Source organism: Tinamus guttatus, unplaced genomic scaffold, assembly GCF_059628265.1.
Source record: "Tinamus guttatus ecotype Peru unplaced genomic scaffold, ASM5962826v1 Tinamus_guttatus_pri_ptg000051l, whole genome shotgun sequence".
Taxonomy (NCBI): Eukaryota; Metazoa; Chordata; class Aves; order Tinamiformes; family Tinamidae; genus Tinamus; species Tinamus guttatus.
The window spans coordinates 583,175-609,798 of record NW_028288585.1 but is presented as its reverse complement, the minus strand read 5'-3'; the positions used below and the strand labels follow the sequence as shown (position 1 = coordinate 609,798).

The following is a 26,624-nucleotide window of genomic DNA, read 5'->3' as shown; positions in this document are numbered from 1 at the left end:
GTTGGGAGTTTTCAGAAAGATTGGCAGCTATATCTGTGAGATTTTATCAGCAAGGCATGTGTAGGAAGTCAGTTGTTTTCTATTTTAATTTTATCTTAAAATGACTAGTAATGCTGCTGCTAGTAGCAATGTCAGCAAAACTGTCTTAAAAATTTTTGTTGTTAAATCCTTGAAATATGCACATATTCAGCAGAAATATGCACATATTCAGCATATCTGTATTGGTAGGTGGTAATTTTGTGCTTAGAAACATAGACCAGGAATATGTTTCTTACAATTAATATAGGATTCAGTTGCTTAGAAGCAGATGGCTCATGCCATTCTTGATGTCATTTGGTGTGAGAGGTATGCACATGGCTGGCAGGAGTAAGAGAGATCTTGTGGCAGGTTGTCCCCTTCTTAAATGACATGTGGCAGCTAGCTGGGGTATGCTGACATATTTGTAATGGCACTAGCCTATGATTAGGAAGGTGCTTTCATTTTATTTTGGTGTGTGTAGTTCAGGGTGAGTGGGTTCCCTCTGGATTCTGTTGACCTTATTGACTAGATGTCATTTTACAGTAATGGGAAGATAAATACCTGGCAGACTGGTTGGTATTTCATGTAGACATAGAAATTTAAGAGTCTTCCTGTCATGCTTAACCATGCACAGAGAGTTTGATTTGGAAAGTTAGAATCTCCTTTATTTAGCTATGAAAGACAAGCAGAAAGGAGTATGAAATGATGCGTCTAGTACAAGGGGAAAATTCTGATGAAATAGGCTTTTATAGCTACCTTATGAATGTTGTCAGCACACGCATTTAAAAGGCAACATAAAGTTTAAGATAACAGATAGTTCTATGAGCAGCGGAGCCTCTTTCCTCATGAACATGTCTTAAGATTGAATTGCTACATAGATTTTGTGATCCTGAAAGGATTATAGTAATGAAATATTTATAGGGCTTTTACAGAGCTACCTATTTCATCAAACTTACAAGAACACAACACCTTGAAAACTTCTGTGCCTGTGTAATATTTTATTGCAGTTGTTCAGTCAGTTAAAACACTATTGGAGGGTGTGGGGAGAGAAAGGGGAAGGGATGAATGTACAGTTTGCACAACATACCAAGCTGAAAACCTAAGTTCTGAAGAAAATCGTCTCTGCACAGAAATGGAGAAATGAGAAATGCTATGATGGTGCTTTATATAACAGTCTTGAAATGGATGGGGCTCGTATGTCTGATGAATACCAGGGTGGGCAAGGCAGTTAGCTGGCTCTGGTTTTTGTCTTCTGCATACGGCTTCAATTCACCTGGAGTTTTTTTGTTGTTGTTGTTCTTTTGAACTCTTTGTGCTAGAGGAGAGGCTTCAGCAAAAGCAGGAACTAGATTCCTAGACTACTTCTGTATGAGCAAATTTTGGATTGTTCTTACTTGTTAGATGTCTGAACTAGTAAGCTGACAAGTAAATTACTAAACTTGGCAGGTTTGCCAAGTAACTTGAAGGTAACTTGGCAAAATTTTGTCTAGCATTTGAGTCTCATCAGCTCTTCCTGGTGGCCTGGGAGTTAGAGTGCTCTGAGACCTCAGGAGGCAGTTTGGATGCAGCTACCTGATCTTGAAACACAGCAGAGAATCTAGTATAGGTACAGGTTATTTAATGTCATTTGACTTTAGTGCTCAAAAAAAATCTGTCCAAGTTTCATGCACTGGTGGTATTGATACAGCATCAAGATGTAGCTCTGGAACAGGCTGCCCAGAGAGGTTGTGGAGTCTCCTTCTCTGGAGATCTTCAAAACCCGCTTGGACGCAGTCCTGTGCCACGTGCTCTAGGTGACCCTGTGTGTGCAGGGGGTTGGACTAGATGACCTCTAGAGGTCCCTTCCAACCTTAAGCATTCTGTGATTCTATGATTCTCTACATGAGAGAGTAAGTCACTGTCATGGAAGACACTTCTACCCATTTTCTTGCTCATTTCTGGCCATATGGTTTCACTAGTCATGATAAAAATGGATGTGGCATAAAATGTATGAAAAATTACCTGATTTTCATCATTACCTGATGAAAAATTACAGGTAAAAATTCTACTACATTTTTGAGTTCAAATGCCTCTAAGGAAGACCTGATAATCAAGAGAGGGGCTACAAGGGTGCATATGATACCATATACCTGGGTACAAGGAAGAGAAAGGAAGAAGAAGAACAGAGGAGAGAGAAGACAAACCCAGACAGGGAAAATAAATTTAGAGGCAGGAAGTGGAGAGATGGCCTTAACTTTTGGTGGTCAGAAGGCACTGGAGGGACTAAACAGCCTGTAGTTTTGAAAAATGTACTTGCTGAATGCAAGCACATTTTCATAACAAAGGGAGTTGATTTGCTTTTTTAGATTTTTGCTTTGTTGTGAATGGAGGGATTTATGTAGATTTTAAGCTGCTTTTATTCAGATTTTCATAGAGTGATGCAGTCAAGTAACTTTAGCGTTATGTTACCTAACTCATTTTGTAATACTCTATACTAATTCTACATTTTGATACATACATTATGTTATCCCAAAATAATTAAGTGACCTTTGGTCTACCTTGATTCTATGAATGAAAAGTTTCGTAAGAGAAAATAGATAATGTTCCTCCCCTCGGAATTTTAAGAGACGTCTTGTAGGACGTGGCAGAGCTTCACTGAAGTAAATGAGACCTCAGGCAGAGAAGAGGGTCTGTCTCCCTGGTGCTGCTTGAAGTAACTACAATCTTCTAGAAGTGCATAGAATAAATTGATAGGAAATTGCATATGCACCTTTCAGAAGGGAAATAATTACTAATGAAGGTTCAACAGGGAATAACTTGTGGCCTGCCCTTCTAACACAGTTGGTAAGGCTAATTTCCTGTATGTAGATGAAGCAGGGTGCATAGGGGTCAGCATATTGCAAGTCTGTCGTTCCTGAACTCAAAACCATGAAGGAATGTGTACATAATGAAACCCCTAAGAATCTGGGCTTGCATATAGATTATCTGTGGAAATCTGTGGAAACTGCGCTGAGCTCAGTGAGATTTTTGTCTGGCATGTGTCAAACAAATTTGTTATGAAGTTTGTTTGCCATCTGACATGAATTTAGCATTCCACTGCATGTTCAGAATTCAAATTAGATTTTTTCTCCATTCTAGCATATAGTTTGTAATCATAAATAAGTGTTCTTAATTTTGTAACTGAAAATATTGATTTTCTTTGTGTGTGTATAGTTGTATATATTATTTACTATGGGATCTTTCAAGTTGGAATTTCATGTTGTGTTAGTACAGGAAAACTGTTCCTACTCATTGTGGATCACATTCAGCAGTACCTGTAAGAGTAAGTTTGAGGAATATTTTTTCTGTGAATGAAATTCACCATACTCCACTTGAAGGCAAGCATGCTAGCATGTTTTCACACAGCCTGTAATGTTTTCTCCGTGAATCTCTGTGGGCGCTGTTGACCCACCTCCTGTATGTGCCTCTGTTTTTGTTATGTAGCAGTAAAGCCTAGAACCCCTTGCTATGCTGTGAAAATGCGTATTTTTCCCCGAGTTGTGCATATGAACTCTTTGAATGAGCAATACCCTGTTAGTGGTTCTCTTTAACGGACTCATGTGCAGATAAGCATTGATTTATGCAAGGCTCCAGTAAACCAGAAACAAATCCAGCATCAAAAATCAGACTATGGATGTCCTGAAAGACTTACTATAGTGCTGCAACAGAGCTCACCATCAGAAAAAAAAAAGTAAACAGAAACCATTTTTGAAGTGACAGGCCAGAATAAAATTGTCTAACACTCTTCATTTTACTGATGCATCGCATGGAGGTCCAGAAGCCACATTAGAGCACTGTAATCCTTCATCAGAGCGTTTGTTTGGTTGCCTAACATCTGTGGATTGTTAAGATAAGTTATTACACAGACCTGCTTTAGTTTAGATTAGTTTGGACCACATCCCAGTATATTCAATCAGGATATAATTCCTGCATGCTGCTAGATTGCTTGCTTCACATACTTCTCTAAAAATGTTTTTCAATATGCAGTTTTATTGCTGAAACTGTTATGTCACCTTAAGTTTTTGGGAATTTTTTATCATTTTGGGCTTTTATCATTTTTCCTTTTGGACTGAACATAGCTCAAAGCAAGCATAGCATTTCTTAAATCCTGAAGAGAATCCTAAACAAACAGGGATGGTAGCGTAGCTTCTGTGTGAGTATAATGCAGATTTCCTGCCTGTGTAATCTGTGGTGAGTGGTATGTACTTTGTGTCCAAGCGGTAGTGTTTAAGGACTGCTGTGAAAAAATACTTTTGTATTTACATGTCTAGTATTTCTTATTTTTGTATTATGTATTTATCTGTGTCTATGCATTACCTATTCTCATTTGTTTGAATTTCATTTTTTTTTCCAAAAAAAGTAATTAGAGTAGCAAAGGTGATTATGTAAATTGCTTTTTAAAAAATATTACATACTTAACGTATATTTTAAATAATCAAATACATTAAATTGTGAGTAAAATCTGTCACCACATTTGCTATTTGAAATGTGCATGTATACTATATTTCAGTTTTACAGTAGTGTTCTTTTCCTTCCCTCAGACAATCCCCAGTTTATGTAATTTTTAGTAACACTTATTTTTAACATTGCTCTAAGCAAGGAAAGTATAGACAACAGCATTTTTTAGATTAATGTCTTCAGATTATAGCATTCCTGCAATTTGAAATACCTGAAATAAAACCAAATAGATTAAAAATGTACCTGATTATAAAATAATAATAATCTGTTTGATAAATTAAATCTGTGATTTGAGATATAAATTAGATGGAGGAAATGCAGTATTTTATAACTAAGGCTTTTTTTAAAGGACTAGCATTTATTTTTGAAGAAGTTGCAGTTCTGTTATCCTACTGAGGCGTATCTGTCTATTTTTAACATAATACATGTTTGTGCCATTGTTGGAATTGTTGTAGTTTTTAATTTGATTTTTGTTTTGTGAATTAATTTTTAATAATCTCTCTTAAGAAGGAGAAATATAACAGTATTCTTGTTATAAAGGCACAAGTCAGATACAGGAAGAAGAGTTTGGTATTTTCACAGTGTGGTACAGTCAGTGCAGAAATGGTATTGGGAAGGCCCTAGTTATTCTTCAAAGCGCAGCAGCTGGTCTATTCCAGGATATTTTAAATAAATCTGAATTATGCTGAATATGCAAAATGCTTGAAAATTTTCATCTCACCTTATAGGGCATGCGGAGGCAGCCCCTGCTAGAGAATGAGAGAGCTCCCTAACAGAGTCTTGTCCTGCCACAGCTTCTTTCCTGTAATGGTTGCTTTCCCCATACCTTTTCATTTTAAGTGTTTCATGTAAGTGTTGTATCGTTCTAACTGTGTTTACTCAGAGATAATTGAAGCACATTTTTCTTTCCAACATTTGTCATCTTAGTTCTGAATTTAACCCATTCCTTTACTCCTATCCAGATTAAACTCATAGTTTTTTTATTATTATTTTCACAGTTAGCTTTCAGTCTTGTTTCTTTACATCTCTGCCTTCACATCTCTGACAAAATTTCTGCCACTTTTATTTTCTTTAGATGTTCTTCTGCCTCCGAAAAGCCTTCTGTCTTTATTTCAGTATTTTAACATTCATGCACTTCAGTTTCCTGATTAACCTCTTACTTCTCTGGCTACTTGCTCCTGTACATAAGACTGTCCTGTACTGCAGATGAAATGCAGAGTCCAGCTTTATTGTTTGTGTTGCTGTTTAGCAGCATATCTGGAATTAAGAAAAGCATCCTAAGATTCTAAGAGGCACCCTTTATATACACAGCTTGGTTGTGATCACCAAGGACGCGTATTTATTTACTTATTTTTTGTTATTTATATTTATTAGCTATACACAAGAGAGATTGTAAATGATCATTTTCTAGTAGTGCAAAATGTGGTGCTTTTACATTCTATTGGTTGGTACATTTAGTTCTGTATTAGCAGATTTCTTTAGGTCCTAACGTCTCTGGTAAGTAGTTTTTCTGGATGTAGCTAAAAAGCGGACAGTAAATGATTAATTAATTTGAAATACAATGATGTATGTTACATGTTATATCAGAGCACTTAGTTAAAGAGATATACTATACCAATTGTCTTTAACAGGGAAGTGATTTGAGGTTGGGAGTGGGTTGCCCAGAGCTCTGCCATGTTAGACTCAAGTCCCATCACAGTTTGGTAGCTCTGTCCTAGCAGTGACTCGCACGGAGGAAAACGCAATGAGCCCCCAACTACCCCAACACCAGCAGCAAGTGTTAGTCACGTCGTCTCTGCCGTTCGCTCCGCAGACTGCTGGGGCTGGGGTGGGGGTTGCTGCAGGTAGGACGGGTGTGTGTTGACAGCACGTTGTGGAGAAGCTCGCATAGCATGTGCCTGTAGGATGCTTGGCTCTTGCCAGTGCAGTTGTTAGCACTGCCAGCAGCATGTTCTGAGCAGCGTCATGAGCACAAACTTTACCAGTGCAGAGGAAAAGAAGAGAGCTTATCTGATCTGTGCTAGAATAAGCATGTTTTTTAGGGACTTAGGGACAGCTGCACTAACTCTTCTTATCTTCAACTAGGTTATGTGGGTATGCAATTTATGTCGAAAGCAACAGGAAATCCTAACCAAATCTGGAGCATGGTTTTTTGGAAGTGGACCACAGCCGTCTCCCAGCCAGGACGGAGCACTGAGTGATACTGCAACTGGGGGAGGCTCTGACGCACCTAGAGAAAAGAAAGCAAGGCTTCAGGAACGATCAAGATCACAGACTCCCTTGAGTACAGCAACTGCCTCATCACAGGAGATCACTGCTTCCAGTGTGCAGTCCGATAGGAGGAAAGGAGCAGAAGCACCACAGCCAGCTATGGGCCTGGACCAAAAGCAAGCTTCATCGAGGTCTAGAAGCGAACCCCCACGAGAGAGGTAATGCTTCCTGTCTTTGGACAGAGTTATGGAATTACAACTGCTAGATCAGTAGTATTGCCAAGGCCCTCTGTATACATAGAACCATGTAAGAACAGCTTTATCTACTGACTAGGAATTGGTTACTGTTGGCTAGGAAATGCATTGCCTGATGTATGTATTTCATGCTCTATAACAGAAGTGGAAAGAAAAAGAGAAATAGTTGTATTTTAAGAGTATGTGCATATATCTCAGTGCATTTTGGGATATACTTTCAGTCCATAATGACAGGTTACTTTTTATTAAAATTTTAAATGTGACAGGTGTTTTTAAGTTATTGAACAAAACACAACATTTAACTTAATGAAATAATGTACTAAATAATAATTTATAAAACCCTGTCAAGTTCTGTGAAATTCTCAACATTTGATGCCTCATGTATCATTTTATCAATTATTATATTGCTATTAAGCAAACTAGCATGTTAAAACTCAATGAATGAATAAATGAGCTGTATTCACTGTAATGAATTGGATGAAGCAGAACAAGTCAGCAGAGGATAATGTGATGAATCAATTGCTGTTCCTTTGGCTTCTGACTGGCAAATGACAGAGCAATTGAGAGAAGGGAAGCACTTGCAACATTGAAAATTGAAATTACCGTAAAAGATTCTCCTTTGATCACAATGTTGATGATTTTTTTTTTATAACTATTGAAGCTGAAAATAGATGAAGAGAATTATTTAGTAACTTGCTGTGAGGTCTGTGAGGAGAAGTCTATCTTGGTTTAACATGAACAATATTCTGATTTGTGTTATATAAATGTATGAGATAAAACAACAAAGGATGCCCCTGCGATTCCAGTTTTCCTCCGTGCTAGAAAGGCCCTCCAATATGTCATCACCAGCTGAACAACATTTTAAGGACACCAAAATTGTATCTAATTCTGCTTTTCTATTCAAAAATTAGGTGGTTATATTTATTATGCAATAGCACCATTTTCTCTGTGTTACTGAGACTTTCAAATAAAGTTCAAAGGTTCTGCATGGTAACCTCAAATCTCATGTATTGCAAATAACTCAGAAGGTAAAGAGAAAAAAAAAAGGAGATAGATTTATATCTGAGGTGGATCATGCCTACCATTTTCTGTCTATTGTATAATCTAGGTATATGTCTATACATATGTGAAAAAAGATATATGTAATCTGAATATGTACCAGTTAAGGTAGAAAAGATTCAGTACTGGTTCAATTTCATCTAAAATAAAATGTATAGCTGAGATCAGTCTTCTTCAAAACAGATGGATTCAAATGTGAACTGGTGTACAAAAGGACAATTGGGAGGATTAGAGGGAAAGAAAGCAGTCCTACAAGGGGATTTTATTTATTTATTTGTTTATTTATTACTTGCTTACTCTTCCTAAGCAGAAGGCGAATGATGAGAGATCATAATTTTCAGACACCTTCATTATTCATTATTTTGTGCTTCGGTTGTATAGAGAAATAAATTACATTTTTCATCCTCTTTCATTACCAGAGAAAGAATGGTATTAGTTTAGCTAAAAGAGTCAGTTTGGCTTTCTTTATAAGCCAAATGTGTACTTCTTTTCAGGGTTTTAATAAGGTAACTGAAACCAGATCAAATATTATTGCCTCTGAGTATATTCTATCTTTTGTAATTTTTGATAGACTTGTAAGTTCTATTTATTATGTCATTCTTAGAGATCCTCCATTTGGTGATATTTATATTTAAAGTGTCAGGGTACTTGAAATGAATTGTGTATATGAGGTTAGACCAAAAGCCCAGCCTCTCCAGGCTCTTGCCAGAAAAATGAAATAAACATATCCCAGTGTTCTGCCATAGGGCTGCAGTTACCACAAAGATGCATTTGATTCTCCATCCCTTAAATGGGTAAAGAGTTTTTTTATCTGCATTTGCAGTTGTTAATATACTCAGTGATTTTATTACTTGGACATTCTGTAATTTTTATGCAGTTCACACTAGCTGTTGTTTGTCCTGGAAAACAGCCATACCGTTGAAAAGATTTAATTGATTCAGTTCATGTTAATCAATTCAGTAACTTTATGTTTTGTTTTATGTTTTTTGTATTTTAAAACAGACAGTTTATACAAGTATTTTTATTTTGCAATAAATTCTTCAAATTATTGTACTCATTTTGTGGTAGGAAGAAGACATTATTGGTTTCAGAACAGAATGGCAAAGGCTTAAAGAGTGAGCGCAAACGTGTGCCAAAATCCTCACTGCAAAAAGAAGGACCAGCCGATGACAGGGAACGTAAAGAACGGCATGAAAGTAGAAGACTGGAGAAAGGGAAGTCGCAAGAGTTGCCAGCAAAAACTGAGGAAGGCAAAGTACCTGATGATGAAAAACAAAGGGAGGAAGATGAATATCATACTCGATACAGGAGTGACCCCAATCTGGCGAGATATCCCGTGAAACCGCATCCTGAGGAACAGCAGATGCGCATGCATGCTAAAGTTTCTAAAGCACGGCATGAAAGAAGACACAGTGATGTGGCTTTGGCACATACAGAAATGGAAGAAGCGGAGGTACCTGAGAATAAATTAGGAAAACACTCACAGTTACAGGGAACTCAGGACAGAAAATCTCTTGTGGAAACTCAGAGGTCGTACTCTATAGACAGAACAGGTGATGTAAGAATTTCTGTTTCTAAACAATTAACTAATCATAGTCCACCAACTCCCAGGCATAGTCCAGTTCCTGTAGAACATGTAGAATACAAGAACCACGATTCCTTTAAAAAACAGAGCCGCCTTGATCCTAGCTCTGCTATTCTCATGCGAAAAGCAAAGCGGGAGAAAATGGAGACCATGCTAAGGAATGATTCCCTTAGTTCTGACCAGTCGGAATCAGTGCGGCCATCCCCTCCAAAGCCTCATAGAGCAAAGAGAGGCGGAAAGAAAAGGCAGATGTCAGTTAGTAGCTCAGAGGAAGAAGGGGCATCAACACCAGAATATACTAGCTGTGAAGATGTGGAGATAGAAAGTGAAAGTGTCAGTGAAAAAGGTAAGGACCTTTATGTATATTATGCACACAGCCATGGTTTGGGAAAAGCTTTCATCTGTATTTTCTCTTTTGCCTCTTTTCTGATCATGCACCTTTGTTCCTTCCCATCTTTTTTTAATTGAGAAGTGACTTATAGCTGTTTACATTTCATTTCCAGTATGTTTCATTTTGCGTTCTTAAATGAGGTGGTTATAGATAGCATTATTTGGTGAGTTTCTTTCTCATTCTCTTCCCTGTTTGACCCTGTTGACAGATAAAGTTTAAGGGTTCTAGTTTATTCTCTTGATAAATTCTGTTTTCCTTTGATCATAGCTTCATTGTTATCACTATGCAGAATATTTTCTGTGATAAATTGAAATAGAAAGAGTTCTATAAGAATCTGAGAACACCATTATAAAGCATAATCTTATTGACACTCCAATCTGAAGCATTTTACTACTCTTAGTATCAACGATCTGGCCAAGTTCATAGTTGCCAATGATTGCACATACAGAAAGAAATGAAAATTGGCCTACCTGTCATCAGAATGGTTTTATTCCCAAGGTACCAAATATGTTGTCATTCTGTTACTTCAGTTTGTCTTCATCTGTTCATGGCAACACAGCAGTAAAGGTTCAGTAGTATACTGCATGCTTTTAAATAATGCCTTTCTTATTCCTTGTTCAAGAAATTGCTCAAACTTATGAATGGTATTCATATTCAATGGACTTTAGTAGAATACTGGCTGTCTCATAACAGTAACTTGTCTTTAAATGTCATTGCAGTGATTGAATGCTTTTTGTGTCCTTGGAAGTAGCTTTTTGCTCTTTAGTCTAATTATTTATGCTTCTTATGTGAAAGTTTTCTGTCAAAATGTCAATAGATTGTCTGTGTTTTATTCCAAACGCTGACAAGTCTTTGATTCAGATGTGCATGTTGTGGTCTTCTGTCATCCCCTAAGTCTCCACATCAGCATATACAAAAAGAGACACACTCATCTCCAATCCCATCTGGTAGCGCAGTATCTGTATGACTTTTAATAGATGTTGTGTAACTTTCAAAGCACAAGTATTTCCAAAGTTTAAAACAGAACAGAAACTTGCTTTTTTGCTCATTTTTAAGGAGAGATGACAATCATATCCTGCAACCTTGACCCTCTTTCCGCTTAAACATTACAAAAGGCCTTTTTTTTTTTTTTTTAACTGGAAGGATAGTCGAACACTGGAACAGTTTGCCAAGACAGCTTGTGGAGTCTCTAACCTTGGAGATAGTCAAACCTGAATGGAAAAGGCCCTGCGCAACCTTCTCTAGTTGGCCCTGCTGATCAGCAGATTGGACTGGGGACCTTCAGAGGTCTTTTCCATCCTCACTGATTCTGTCATGCTAAGAGAGCACATCTTTCCCCCTGCTTTGTGGCAGTGTTTTATGCTGAAATTAGGATTTCACTAAATTTCCCTGAATTTCCTCTGTTGGTATTTGTGGTCTCCAACACTGCATTTACTTAAAATTTTTGTTACTTGCTTTCATCTATATGCATAAGTTTAAAGTGTTGCTTATGAAATAGAGTTTATTTCCCATATTAAGTGAGAAGTATTATTGAATGGAAGTTCATTTATGTGAAAATAAAGTCTAGGCTAAAAAATGATAGATATCAGTATATTGATATAGTCGTGTTATCAGTCCAGCTGCATTCTCTGATGGCACAGGTCCTATGTATCCTCTGCCACATCTGCCAGCCCTGCACAAATGTTGCCAATATCTTTTGGTTGGCTCAGATGAGGAATACCTTTGTGTGAGAGGTTCAGCTTTGATAAATCGACTATGCTGACAAGATCTCCACTGATGGTAGTGGGAACATGCAAATGTATAGCTTAAGATACTTCCATAAAAGTACTTAGAAGAACATATGTATCTTGAATCACTTCCTAAAAGTTTGATTTAGTTGCCTTAATAAGGGCATTTGAATAATGCCTTGTTGTTTACATCTGAGGTAGATATTTAAGCTTCCACTGTAGACAATAGAGACCAAAGTCTGTATCATATGGGCCTATATGCTACACTGTGGTAGTTGGATAAACATTGCAAGTAGGAGTTGACTGCTACCACCTCAGTAGATGGTTAACATTGTTACCGCCTTTCTTGCAACCTTATCTCTGCTCGTCAGTAATCTAGGATTGCGTTATTAATCAGATATTTTCTATATATACATTTGCATATGTGTGAGCTGATGGGTATGCAACACGTTAATTCCAGAGGTATATTTTCTCATTTAATAGCTATGAGTTGTAGCTGTGTTTGTTTCTGCCTTATCTTGGTAAGATTGCTACAGTCCTTTACACGGAAGAAAGAATTGGGAGGTCTTTGAAGCTGGCATTATTGTTTATAAAAAAGACTAGGTGATGGGAATACAAATGAGAAGGCAGAAGAAGCATTTTTTTGATATTAAGACTATCAAATTACTTTCATAATTAGAATGGCAGGAAGACAAAAAGATGAGTCTATGGTATTTTTATAAGAATAAGTGGAAAGACAGGAATTTTCATTACCTAAGAAAAATCTTTCAGAAAATAATAATAATTCAAAAAAAAACAGAAAAGGATATGATCCTTTTTTTTTTTTCTTTTAATAACCCTTGTATAGCAGAGGTCACAATCCTAGTGTTTGTATTTAAACAGTATATTATAAGCAGAATTTCACCTGTCATTCCTCTAGTGCTTTGCATATAATTTGGGAGTGATACTCCATAGGTCTTTGGTTGAAGATCTTTGGTTTATAAGACCAGGAGGGTCTGGATTCCATCTACTTTCCATGCACTCTCTTATCTAAATAATGCTCAGCCAGGAATCCGGTGCCAAAGTAATGTAAATGAATGGGGCTAGAAAGATAGAATTATTGCAAGTGAAGTTTTGAACTTTAACAGCCTTAACCACTAAAACTCAATAACTTAAAATACATGTTTGTTACTCAGTTGCTCATTGCTTCATATTGGCATCCAATAAATATGTGCATTAATTTTAATGGCAATGTCTTTTTGTACTAGCTTCTATTCTATCTGATGCAGCTAAAATAGAATTGCTATACAGAAAACAGTTTGCAGAGGTATTTAAAGGAAAATGTAAGGTATGTAGGAACGTAAGGTGAAGCTGGAGAGTCTAAAACTGTACTGAAAATCAATAGTAAAAAATGACATATAAAGTAGATAGGTATCATGGTACCTACATAGTTGTCCACCTTTATTTCCAATTCTAAACCTATTAAGAAAACTAATGGAAAACATTAAAAATTACTGCATGTTTAAATAACTATGCTTGAAAATAGGTAAGCAAGTTCACCTGAAGCCAGTGAAGATAGGGAGGCATCTTCAGAGGACATTTTGTCTAAAATTGCATAAATTGGTAATCATTAAATCGAAAGCCAGATCCTTATGAGCTATTAAAAGAGCCTTTATACTCTTTGCCCACACAAATACTGATTTTGCAATTTTCTGGGTTGCGATCTTGATTGAAACAAATTGTGTTTAAGTGTACGTAGTGCTCATGAGAGATCTTTTGTCCTAAAGTTTATGATATGAATCCACTGGGTAAATGGTTAACGCCTGTGATACAGTTAGTTTATGTTCATGTAGCACTAGGCTACAAAGTTCAGGAAATGGCTACTGTTGCTTTTCTTATAACTTAAAATGACTTAAGAATGGTTCTTCAGCTACATTTTTTCCATACAGAAATAAAACTCAAATTTAATTTTGAGGCAATCACATCAAAATACAAAAACATAAATATTTTATTATATATACTATAGATATATATTATTATATATATATAAAAATATTATGTATGGAACAATACAGAAATTTTCAAAAATGAATCCAATATTTTAATAAATCTTAAATTTCTTGAGACATTCATATTCGCAGATATCCTCAAAACTGTGCAAAAGTTACATTTGAACATCTGCATTTGCTAGAAAAGCTGTCTTAGGCTTGCATTAGTGTCAGGGGATCTCTTAACAGCTGGGCTACTTGAGAATTGAGAGGAGTGACTGCCCCCATTTTTTACGAAGAACATGCAGACAGGAAATAAAACATAATTTTTGACTCACATTTCTATTTTATTTATGTCAAGTTTGAGCAGATGTTTATGCTCCATCAGTTTTTAGACGTTTAGTATGCAAGTTAAAAACATTTTACCACTGGAAAATCACAGAAGAGTGGGAGTGAAAAAGAACCATTACTTGGGAAATATGCAAATCAACATGCATATACCACCCAAAATACTTGTTTGTAGCAGATGTAAATAAAGCTAGAAAGTGAACAGTAATTCAACAAAGATGGGCAAAGTCTTATTTATTATCAGGTGTTATAGAAAAGAAATATAAAAAGATATGAAAACATTTTGCAATGTATTTGGCAGTCCACTGAGATTTTGTGTCTTTGGCAGAGGAGCCTAAAATTTCTTCCGAGGTGTTTATATGTTTCTATGCTGGAGACAGAATTGATTAGCAGGGTCTAAACTGTCATCTCAAATTTACTTAAAAAAAAGTTCTGCACCCTTTGAAGAACATTATTAGTGATTGTGAATCATCATTTTTATCCTCTTATTGCTGTAGGACCAGTTATTCTAAAATCTACAGTCGCTGAGTACTCTGGGGGCTGAGTTCCCTGTGACAACACCATCATGGGTATGCAGAAGTCCACTTAGAAGGCATTTATACTCACTTCAAAGGCTCCTGCTAGAATAACATAGCCCAGAGCATTTTAAATGAAATCCAGACCATCTCATTTTAGAACTGAGAGAGCTTCTGCCTACTGCCGTCCAGTGAAGGAACAAATCCAATTTAGATTTGGACTAGATTTTGACCGTTTTCTTAAAAAAAAAAACAGAATTTGTGTGGAACTAACAGATTTGTGTCTGGACAAAGTTGTCCTTAACTCCTTCTGCCTTATGATAGTTACAGATAAATATAGATTCTAGATCCCTGTCTTGCCCTTTTTGAAACAGTAAGGTAACATGCTATTGAAAATTGGAGCACTTTGCCTAGACCTTCAAAACTGCTTAGATAATTTTATGTAAAGAGATGTGATAATGGTTTTACATTTTGCATTCTTGTTATTGCTAATTACCTAAATGTGTATTCTATTTGCAAATTTTATGTTTGGAAGTATGCCTATTACTCATGTATTGTTCAAAAAATGATACAAAACAAAGACTCAATTTGTATACTTGTGGATGGATTTGGCTGAAAGAGGAGAGGTCACGGCAGAGGTGAAATCTTGTTTTAGAGAAATACTAACACTGCATTCTAGTTTCCTTTAGTGAAGAACAGACGGGAATGTTTCATTCATAATGGCTTTCTTATGATACCAGAAGGAACAGAATGACCTAGATTAGTTTAATTCTTACAGCATTTCTCTTCTGGTCAGAAAGTGTTACGGGCAAAGCTTTTGTTGCAGTCTCTTCTGGGTCTCAGTGTTCGTGTATTTGTGAGGCAGAGAATTAAAAGCAAGGAGAGAGAAATTGAAAGATGAAAGAGGAGAGTGATTCCATCATTTGCAGGCAAATGTGGCCACGCTTCCCAGGGTTCACAAGGTGCCCATCTGACAGATCTAATCGCCTTCCCTAAGTCTTCTAAATTCATGCGTGTGGGTGCTCCCATAAGAAGGAAAGCATAAATTAAATCACTGCTCCAGTTTCTCTAGTGATGCAACATTATTGGCAGTAAAATAACCTGTGGGCTATAGAACATATGTACACAGTGAAGTGTATAAATGCAGTGAAAGAAAACGTAAAAGGCAGTAGAGAGAGGCCCTTTTTAATGTTTTAAACTATTTTCAGTTTTGTATTTTAGGTCTGTGGTGTAGGCAAGTCATGTAACATCTGTTAGAATATTTTAACATCTGTTAGCTTGGAGAGTTGGACATGAAGTTTTAAAAAGAGATGATTTTGTTAAAAAATGCAACTGAGCTGGAACTCAGTGTAAAATGACCATCTACCCAGAAGTGGTATTTTAGTTCTTAGAAATTCCTTGCAATTTATGTTCTTGTCATCAGGGAATAATTTAGATCTACCTCTATGCAGATCTTAATGAAAATCTAATTGCTGTAGTGTAAGAATTTAATCCTGTATTAACTCTTGCTGGCACTATGCGTATTCACAGCTGCTATCCACAGCTACTGTCCAAATCAGCGTTGGACAGTAAGAAGTACGTTTCATGTATATGCAGTTATGTAAAGTGCATACTTTCATATGGAAATGAAATAGGCTGAACATAAGTTGGAGAAGTCATATAGTTGCAGAGAAAATCCAACATTTTACTGGCATACATAACCATATAAATGGGAATTTCAGGAAATATATGTGACAGAATTCTCCTGTGAAGTGCTCATAAAGTATTTTGGCTGGTTGACCTTAAGAGGGTTGTGAACCTGTTGGAGCGAGTCCAGAGAAGAGCAGTGAGCATGACCAGAGATCTATAAAACATGATGTATAAAGGAAGATGGACAAGACTGGGCTTCAGTTGCCTGGAAGAGAAGAAATAAAAACGGCAAAATGCAAGGCAAGGAAATGAGAAGAAAGAGGAGAGGGGAGGAGAGGAAAAATAGAAGACATGACAAGACATGCCCGTACTTTGAACAGGAAGGAGACAGCTGTAGATAGGGAGAATAACTGGTTTTCTGTTTCCCTAGAGAGTTAAGTTGTAGCTAGGGAAATTTAGACAAGGCATTGGAAACCATGTCAACTTCAAGGACAAAGTTAAGGCCAATTGTAAGCTTAATTCCTCATTTAGTTCACGTAAAAGTGGCCTGTCAACAAAATTGATTTATTTGTAGCCCACAATGAAGTCGTTCTGTTATAGAAATGCTGCCGTTCCTATAGTAGCCCAGGCCAAGGTGGTGAAATTTGGGGATAATTTCATAGTACTCCTAATGGTAGTTTGTCCTTTTACCATCCTCTAAGTAACTAAATTTGATAACTATTTCCAGTACAAACTTTTTTGCAGTAACAGTCTGTTTTTGTAAAAAAGGGGGAAAAAAATCTAAAAAAAAATGTTTGTTTTATTTTAGCGAGAGACATTGAAGAAAAGGATGTACCATTCAGTCCTGAGTTCTTTCTAAGAACTCTGGAAGTTGGCAAGACAATGTGTTTCTTTGTTATTAAAATGCTCCATCTTCTGTGTTTTTTCATTTCTGACATATTAATTACTTTATTAACTGATTGTTCTTTGGACATTCTCCTGTGCACCTAGTTTATATAATGGTAATGAAATTGTTCTAGCATGTCCAGTAGTTTTATTGTTACTGTTGTTACATACAAGGGAATCACGGCCTGGAGGAATTAGGGTCATATCATCAGAAAAACTAAACACCTCCAAGCACAGAGTAGCTTTAATGTCAGCAGCCACAAAAGTATTTGGACCTGTAGAGAAATTCAGGACTTCCCCGGGTTTCTATATGAAGACAGATTTTCAAAAATTCTTCGTAGTCAGTACTTTGTGTGCAGAATGCATTGGAAATAGGTGCTACAGAAACAGGAGGAGCTGTTGACTCTGTGCTTCTCAGAAGTCTGAGGGAGTCAAAACCTTTTGAAAAATTTAGCCCTCAAATTTTGTAGCTGTTGAGCAGTTTTCAAAATGCAGCTATGCAGTGAACTGGAGTTGAAACTTGGCTTCAGACATGACATTGTGTGATAGCCAGAACATTAACCTTTACCCCACTCTATGTATTTACTATATATTTTCTATGTTCATGTATATTTGTATATGCAATACAAAGATATTTGAACAGCTACTCAGGATCTACTGAGTTCAGGAGAACCACAGGATGGTAGTGAGTAAAGCTGCTGTAGGTGATCTGTGCAGTGTTCGGAAGGAAGGGAGTAGGACTTGAGACTGGAAGACAAACCTTTTATTTTTCCTCCCTGTATGGAGGAGCCTCTATCTTTTGGTCAGAAAAATAAAATCCTATAAAGAAAAAATATAAATTTATTATTGGCTTTTTATACTATAATGCATACACTTCTTTTTCAACATACAACTCAACTGTAATGGATCCCTGGTAGTGCAGTCCTTCATCATATTCAGGTCTGGGGACCATTTTTCTGTTCAAAGGCTGCTTAGGGAAGGAGTTGCTTAGCAGAGAAGGCATGAACCAGATCTGCTTTCCCTGTCTGAGAAAAGAAGAGGAGTTAATTTCAGCATTAAGAAAGCACAAACAGGCATCAAATTCTGAAACTGAAAAGAATAAAAATATTTCTTGAAAAAGAAATTGCTTCTCAGTTACAGGGGTTCTGATCATCATAAATTAGCATTGAATCCAAACATAGAGACTAAACTTGACTGGCATTATTGGCTAGTATTTTGTGTTAACAATTGTGTTAACAATTTGTGTTAACCCTTCTACCTTTGGTGGTTTTGTTGTTGTTTTTTCCTCAGAATAATAACACTTAATTTCTCTTGTACACGTAAGTAATCCAGTTTCTTTCAGTATGCCTTTGGATAGACATCCTGGTGTATTTGCGGAGCTCTGTAAAGGCAGTGTGCTGGTGAATGGCCCCTAGAAAACACCTGTAGCGTGTCGGGAAGAAGCTTCATCATTATGAAGATACCTGTTTTATCTGACTAAATATGCATAATCTGATCCTGTTCCAGGCCGCTCTGCCTGCCTCTCTAAAAACTGTTTTCCTATCTTTGCTCATATATCTTTGCGTAGTTCTAGTGTGTCCTTCCTTCCATCCTTATCCTGTTGCACCATATATAAGCTTTGGAATCCAGGAAGGTGATTCTTGTCTCCATTCGACTGACGATACCAAACTCGGTAACCCGGCAAATAAGTGTTTAAATATGTGTCACTCTTATACAGCCTCACTGGCCATATTTACTACACTAGTAAAGTAACCACCTTTTGATGTCTTTGGTCAAGTACCAAAAGAAGACACATTTCCATATGATGCGGCTCTTGTATTTCCTTGCTTGTTCAAACTAAAATACACATAATTTGCTAACTGCATAAATGAGTAAAAGGCTCCCCAAACAAACAGCCCTTCACTCCAACCTCTGAAAAAAATCACATTCAGAACAGACTGTAGAAACATCATAGTTATGTAGTAGATGATCCTATTACCTGTTTTTCAGCAGATCATTATTGCTTGAGCATCTTTTACTCTGTGCATAGACATTGTGCAAGCAGCATATGCAAATTTGAGGGCAGTTATTAATTGGTTAACGCACACAGTAGACAGCTGGGAGCTGTCTGCTGCTAGGATAACCATTAATAACCTCCCTGTACCCTGTACTCAATCTACCCTATATTTTAAAAAGGAAAATTGAAGGAGTTGCTTCTAAGACACTTGAAGCCTCTGCATTTGTGCATGGTTAGTTTATTAAAATATCTTGATGCTTGTGCATATGTCCCTCTGCTCATTTCCTTGACTGACTTCAAATAGTATATGGAAAGTTTTCCAGTTGTTAAACAGTTCCAGCCTTAAGCGCATTTTATAAGTCTCAGCAACGTTGTGATTCTATGCTATAAATGTGTACCTATAGTATTATTTTTTCAGTTCTTCAGTCTTTTATTATGCTTTCTGGAATATGTTTTATTTAGAATATTTTCTTTTCACCTTTGCTCAATTTCACTAAACATGACCTTTTATGGTTTGGAAAAGTAAATACAAACACACTCTACCTTGTGACCTGCAGCTTTGCCATACCTTATATGCATATTTGATCAGCTTTAACTTGATCCATTTTCCAAGTTGAGGAATATACAGTGGCGATGTAGCTCATCTAAACTTCCAAATCCACATATTGCCTTTTAAGGGAAGGTAGATAATACCCTGTCAGTATTTGAACATTACGTTAAATACCTCTAATGTATATTCTATGTTGTACACTTAATTTGGGCTAAGACTAGTATGGGATTATTTTACTAAATTCATTTCTGTAAGGAATTTAAGCATATGTTTAACTTTGATTACTTAAAAAATACTGGTTTCACATGTGTCCTAACTTACCCTGTTACATTACCTAACTAACCCAAGTTCCATTTAAAGCAACTTGTTCAAGTTATTTCTTCTGTATTTTTAAAGTATATGAGTTCTCTCTGTTTTCTGAACAGTCATGGGAAACATTCTTCTAAGTCAGACTTCTGCACATGCAAAATTCCCTTTAAAAATCAGAGATGTTCTAGATCATGTAGGAGACTTCCTTCCTAGGGTAGGATTAGCTTTCTGAAGCAGAGAGTTGGTCATTATACACTCAGATAACATTGAGCGTATTTATTTTAAAGCTTTTCCTTCTATTAGTTTGTTTCTTTTACTGAAAAATGTATTTGCAGGTATCTTTCTTTCACTGAAAATGTGAACTCAAATATGAATGTAATTTCAAATGTAAATTTAAATAGTTCAATTCTTAAACTAGGTTTTAATGATTTAATAAGTTAATAAAAATATGAAAATAATTTTCTTAACTACCTTTATGAACTTTCACAAAGTCTTTTCATTTTTGGAGATTAATATTTTTCATGTTATATTATTAAAAAAGCTAGGTGCTAAGAATATTTTTTCAGCATTACTAGAAAAACAAAAAAAGCTAAAAAAGCAAGCACCATACTCTGCTCGTTTTAACCCACTAGGCTACCTGTTCTTAACCATTAAAATTGTGCTTAATTAGCCACTAGATGGAGCTGTCAAATGTCTATTTTGTCCATCACAATCCATTCAAAACAGTTTCTCTTTTATCGAAAAGAAAGCCTGGAAATGCAAAATTCCCTTCCCCTTTGAACTGATACTGCAGAAGCCTTTCTTAGGTCTCACCTCGCTCTGCATTTTTCCACGTGCAGGTTTACACTATCTATCTTGTGTGTTCTGTGTTGGAGGCAGTATATGGAATATATTCCAGGCGTGGAAATTACATTAACAAGTATAGCTCAACAGTAGCACTTACGCATGGTGTGTTTCCTTTCTCAGAAAAGATAAACATAACAACAAAAAGATATCTTTGTTTGAGGACTGAGAGACAAATTAATACAGAGAGAGAGCTTAGAGATACAGGGCCTACAGATGACTACACTGGTGACTTAGAAAAGCTCACTAATGCTTCGGGTTAAGAAGTCACTTTTTTTTTTCCCTATTCGACCACAGCAGGATGGGATATTTTGTATGCATTACCTGGAGTAAACTTTCCTTGAGTGAGTTGGAAATTTCTGATAGATTAGAATTTTGCTGCAGGTAGTCAGTATGATGGCTTAACAATTTGCAAACATATGTAATGGAAGCATTTAGTGTATAAAATTTATGAGTTCATTATACATTAATGAAGAGCGGATAAGATCACTATAGATTAATGAAGAGTGGGCAAGAGTCAATGGTCACGATTTGCTTTAATGTCTGTTGTGATAGCATATTAAAAACAAACCATGAGAAGCGCTGGAACAGATAGTCCAGAGAGGCTCTGGAGTGGCAATGTGGAGTGACAATGTTTGGAGAGTTTCACAGTTCATCTGGCCCAGACCTTGAGCAGCTGCATCTAATGGGAGAACTCTTTCTGCATTGAGAAAAGCTACAATAATATATGCAACTGCTCTCAAATTCTTTGTTTAATTGGTTTTGTAGTATCAGTAAGACTAATTTGCATGGGGAGTACTTGCTTGTGAATATATGCAGACACATTTGTATGAACTAGAATGCCTGTGTGTTACTAGAACTCTGTTCTAATACGTAAAACATTCGAGACATCTGGACAATTTGATTTTCTGTATGGGCTCAGACTTAAAATCAGTATGAGGTGACATGTACTTACAGATAAACAGAACCTCAGAAAAGCAACTTGCAAATAGAAATTAAAATAGGTGTAGACTCTCAACACTTTATAGCATTTGCTAATTGTACCATTTTTATGTAAAAACTCTGAACCTTATCCGTATGCAGGGAGGTTGCAGTTATCTGTTACAGGACAGGCATCTGGATTTGCCTTGTGGTTAAGCAAAGACTGCTTGCAGGAGGGCAAAATGAGTAACTGGGAACAGTAATTTAGCCAGCACATAGAAACAGATCCCAGTGGTCTGCTGTGTGCTTTTTTCTACAGACAAGCTGCTCGGAAATCGGTTACACAAGAAGTTGATTAGCCTATTTGTGTTTCCTAGTTTTAAATCATAATGCCTTAGGGGAATGATTATTCTTGCAAGCCAGTGAACGTAAATGCTCAGGAAGGCACTCATTCCTCTTCTGAAAGATCTGCTGGTGAGCAGAATTTTTGACAAACAGACGTGCTATTTACATGTTAACTTCTCCTCAAATATTTTATTTAAAAATCTAATATATCAATATTCCTTCTCCTGTGTTCTTTTTTTTTCTTTTTTCTTTTTTAATAATAAGATTAGCTTAGGATGAATTGTCAGAATATCAGTTATCTGTGCCATTGTGGGCCTAATCTTATGTTGACCTAGAAAAATATTTTAAGGATCAAGAACATTTTATGGCAATGCTTAAATAAATGATGTGCTCACTCTTAAAGCCTGCTTTTTAGGGGAAGAGAGAAGAGGTAAATAAAAAAAAAAGAAAATGATCCTTAATGGGGATGGCCTTTTAAAATGTGCTCAACACATTGAGTACTATTTACTCCTCTAATCTCTAGATTTAAATCTGATGGGGCTTTTTTAGCTCTACTATATAAATTCTCTATATATAAAACAATGCATTATCAGATAATAATATTAATTCAGTGAAGACACAGTCATATTTGTCAGTTTTATTGGTATTAGATTGACAGCATGACCGTTTTAGTATACAAAAATGCACTTGAAATATAAGGATGGAGACGAAACCATTTTTCTAGTCAAGCCATTCCTACAGATGTGTCTGCTTAAATATTGTATGTTATCAATGTAATATACAACATGGAAAATTTATGATAATTATTAGATATATTTTATACAGTGCATTTCCTAATCTTAATATGCGATGGAGATGGGTGTTTTGCATGATGTGCTAATTAGAGAGCTAACACAATTCATAATACATTAGAACACTTTGCTCATGGTGGTTCTGAAGTCTCTGTCCTTGGAGATGCTTAATACCTGAGTAGACAAAATCACTCCCAACTTTGAAGCTGCTTTGAGGAGGGGAGGAAGAAGATTGGATAAAGTGACCTCTGTAGGTCCTTTGCACGTAAATTTGTCTGTCAATCTATAAAATATGTATTTTGACTTAGCATTAGTAGAAAATAGAGGGAACAAATATTGAAGAGATTTTAATATATTTGTTCTAGTAAGCTTAAACTAAATACATTGGTTCAACTATTACTACAGAGACATACAAATTAATTTATTGAAAAAAAAAAAAGCAAGAAGTCATGAAGTCATTACATTTTCATCTTTGGAATTACTTAAAATTTGAGTGGCAAGTGAACAGGTTACCTTAGAAACCTAGTTTAGTTGATCTCACTGTGAACAGGCTGTTGGAGTAGATGACCTGCAGATGTCCCTCCCAGCCAAAATTACTCTGCAATTCTCTGATGAAAATATTTGGTAATGTTTAAGCTATGTGTTGAAACAATTAGCAAAATTTCAGAAGTTGATTACTACCAAAAATGAATATTAAGGGAAAATAAGTGGATTTGCTTTCCGAAAGAGACAGAGAGGTAGAAATGAACATAAGACATAATCGCATCATTGCCTGAAATGATCAGACCCTTTCTTCTCCAGGAGTCTGACTGTAGCCAGTATCATACTCTTTTTCCAGGTAGGGTTTAACAACAGTTGGTATCTCTGTCTCAGAGTTTAAGCTTTTGTAACTTAATTGAGTCCTGTGATAATTCAGTGCCTTCTTGTCCATTCCCATAGTCAGGCTAGTAAGTGGAAATTTCTGTTAAAAAAATTTTATGATTTTTATGATTTCCATGATTTCAAAGTAATGTTAAAGAATTATAATGTAAATTGTTCTGAGCAGAAGAGGGTCAAATACTTCCTTCAGTGCTGGTGTTGTCATTTCTTACCATTTAATTGCTAAGGAAGCACACATGAATAGCATAGACTCAGAAGTGCTTTTAAGTTATATGTGGCATAGCTGTAACTATAAATTACATCAGGTAATTAAAAAAAAATCAGATGCAAAGCTAATAGAAAATATCACTGTTTATCTTGAATGTAAAATGAGAAAGATAAAATAAGACAGAGGTATCTTGCCAGACTTCTGTTCCCCTATATTAGCAGCTGACATTTCCTTCAGCATTTTTTGCACATATGAGGCATATCTGCTTCAGTAATTGCAGAAAAAAAATGAAGGTGTTCCTGCAGGAAAATGAATTCTAAAACCCTTTCAGTTCATTTACACTGAAATTACTTTGGCAAGATCTTACTGAACCAGTACCTTCATGCTATTATTTTTTCAGCAAACATTATTTGATTCAGAAACAAAAGCAATTAAAAACACCTTTTCTAGCTGGGAATTACAAGCTGGGAAATGACAGTATTTCTACTTAATTACAGTTGGGTGCTGTATTTTTAGAAAGATGCCTCTAGTTAAAACAGCAGTGCAGTAGAAGTGGGCGCATGTGACTTGCTGTCATACGGACATCACGGTGAGATACACGATCAAGCAGGGTAATCTCTCTCCCTCCCCGCTTTGCCCTTAGTAGACTGGAGACCCCACTACCTTCTTCTAGATGCAAGCATTTCTCTCAGGCCTGGTGGAAAGACACCATGGTGCACTCAGGAACCCAAGGATACCCTGGCTGTGTGAATATTCCTAAATTCCATTAGAATGCTGGGAAGAGGATTCTGGCTGGCGGGAGGAATTGGCAAGAAAGCCATGTTTCCAAAGAGGTGGGGAGGAGCAAGGTAAGGAAATGTGAATTAAGAGGTTAGAGGTAACCTGAACTAGAGGACTGGAATGAACCAGTGAGACTTTGATATCTTTCACCCTTTCAACCACAGCCTGTACATAAATCAGTTAAGAACATGCATTGACTTACATTTTGTAATGGGAGAAAAAAATCTAGGAAGGAAAGAAGGGGTTTGTGTTAAGACATTTTAATAATGTGATGCAGGTGACTCAGATCAGAGATCCTATGATAGTATTGCAATGGTTTGTATCTCCTGTTTTTTTCTGGAAACCAAGTTTGTTGATTGCCTCTCCAGTTTAATAATACTGCCTTTTGCTTTGGCTCCTCCTTTGGCCGTGATCCTCAGGTTCAGGTTGGAGACATTTCAGACCTGTGATCTTTTCCTACAGGTAGTAACATTGAATTGATTTGAGCAATTGCATTCTGTGAGTTCAAGCCCATACTTAAGCACAGCTACTGAAGGTACTGTAGACATACTAGTACTTCATCCCAGATTACTCTGTATCAGACAGAAAATAGACTTTTAATGTGGTCTTTCACATTTCCCTTTTATTAGGGCATGAGAGTTTGCAAAAATCTGTCTCTTGTGAATGCTTTAGAACAACAAGTAGAAATAACAGTTGAAGCTGGTAACAGAAAGAATATTTTGAAACTTTTGCTCAGTAAATTAGAAAGTTAGTGTCTGCATACCAATTGCTATTTTACTGATAGATTCTGACTTTGAATATCAATTGAAAGGCTGAGCAAAGTTGAATTCAGGTTCATTTAAAATGACTTTTGTCTGAAGAAAAGGTCTCCAGAAGATCTTCTTTTAGGCATTGTAAGTTAATTTGTTGAGTGGTCTTTCTTCAGCTTTTGATGTGGGTCAGACAATGCAACAATATGATTATGTTGTGTACAGCACCTATTGTTATGGCTAATACCCCTGCAATTATATTAGAATCTCTAACTCGCAACTTGGGTTCAGATGGATCCTTTCTCCTTTGTCACCAATTTCCTAAAACGTCCACTTAAAACATGGTCTTGATCCTTGAATTCCTGGTTTGTGTTATTAAGCTAATGCTTGGGATCATTCTCTAGCCTTTTCTTTTATCAAAAAGCAGTGTAAACATTCTGGTTTAGAGGAAAGCTGCATGAAACGCTCCGTAGGGGTGTACAATTCACACCATAGTTGCTGGCACTATCCTTTCTGCAAATCTAAGGACACTGTTTGTTGCTCCTCTCTTCCTTACTTTCCCCAAAGGCTAGGAGGCGTAATCTATTATTTAGATAGACAGGGCTACTTAGGAAGCAGACAGATCTCCTGGCTAGAGATAGCGATGGGTAGAATTGCTGTCACAAGGATTGATGTGGAGGTGGGGGAGCAGAGAGCATGCATATCTGGCACATAGGGGAATGTGAAATAGTGAGCATTTAAACAGCAGCACAGAGCACAAACCATCTTTCTAAATGAAATAATGAATATTTTGGAAAAGCAGTTTTTTTTTTTCGCAAACACATGTATGATATGGACATGGCAGGAACATTTTAAAACCTCTACATAAAGTCAAGAAAATTTAGGGACGTATGTTTTATCTGTTGAGTTGGGTCATGGCAAACTGCCTTACATGTGTAGTACCTGCTGTGAGGGGAGGAGAAGAGAATCCAGGCAAACTGTGTTCTTCTGAAAAGGCAACAAAGTCACTGATGGCTCAAAAAGGCAGCGAAGTCCTTGATGCCAGCCCTTGTAGGACAGAACAAGTAGAAGTGCAGAAGGGCCAGTGAGTGAAAGAGTGCAGATACTGTGCCTGGTATTTCTTTTGTTACCTTTGCAAGAAACGTTCTCCAGCTTTAATAGAAAACCCAGCCATTTGCTGGTTTTTGC

The 26,624-nt window shown here is 36.5% G+C and overlaps 1 protein-coding gene across 38 annotated transcripts in view; it reads left to right on the top strand.

Moving 5' to 3' along the window:
• Positions 1 to 26,624, top strand: part of RIMS1 (regulating synaptic membrane exocytosis 1) — a 304,893-nt gene that overhangs the window by 129,427 nt on the left and 148,842 nt on the right. For 37 of the 38 annotated variants that reach the window (XM_088539870.1, XM_088539857.1, XM_088539900.1 and 34 more), the window contains 2 exons: positions 6,580 to 6,923; positions 9,087 to 9,949. In XM_088539870.1, the coding sequence (XP_088395996.1) occupies positions 6,580 to 6,923; positions 9,087 to 9,949 (1,207 nt within the window). Of the gene's footprint in view, positions 1 to 3,265; positions 3,320 to 6,579; positions 6,924 to 9,086; positions 9,950 to 26,624 lie in introns of all 38 variants that reach the window. The other variant, XM_088539901.1, reaches the window with a different exon arrangement.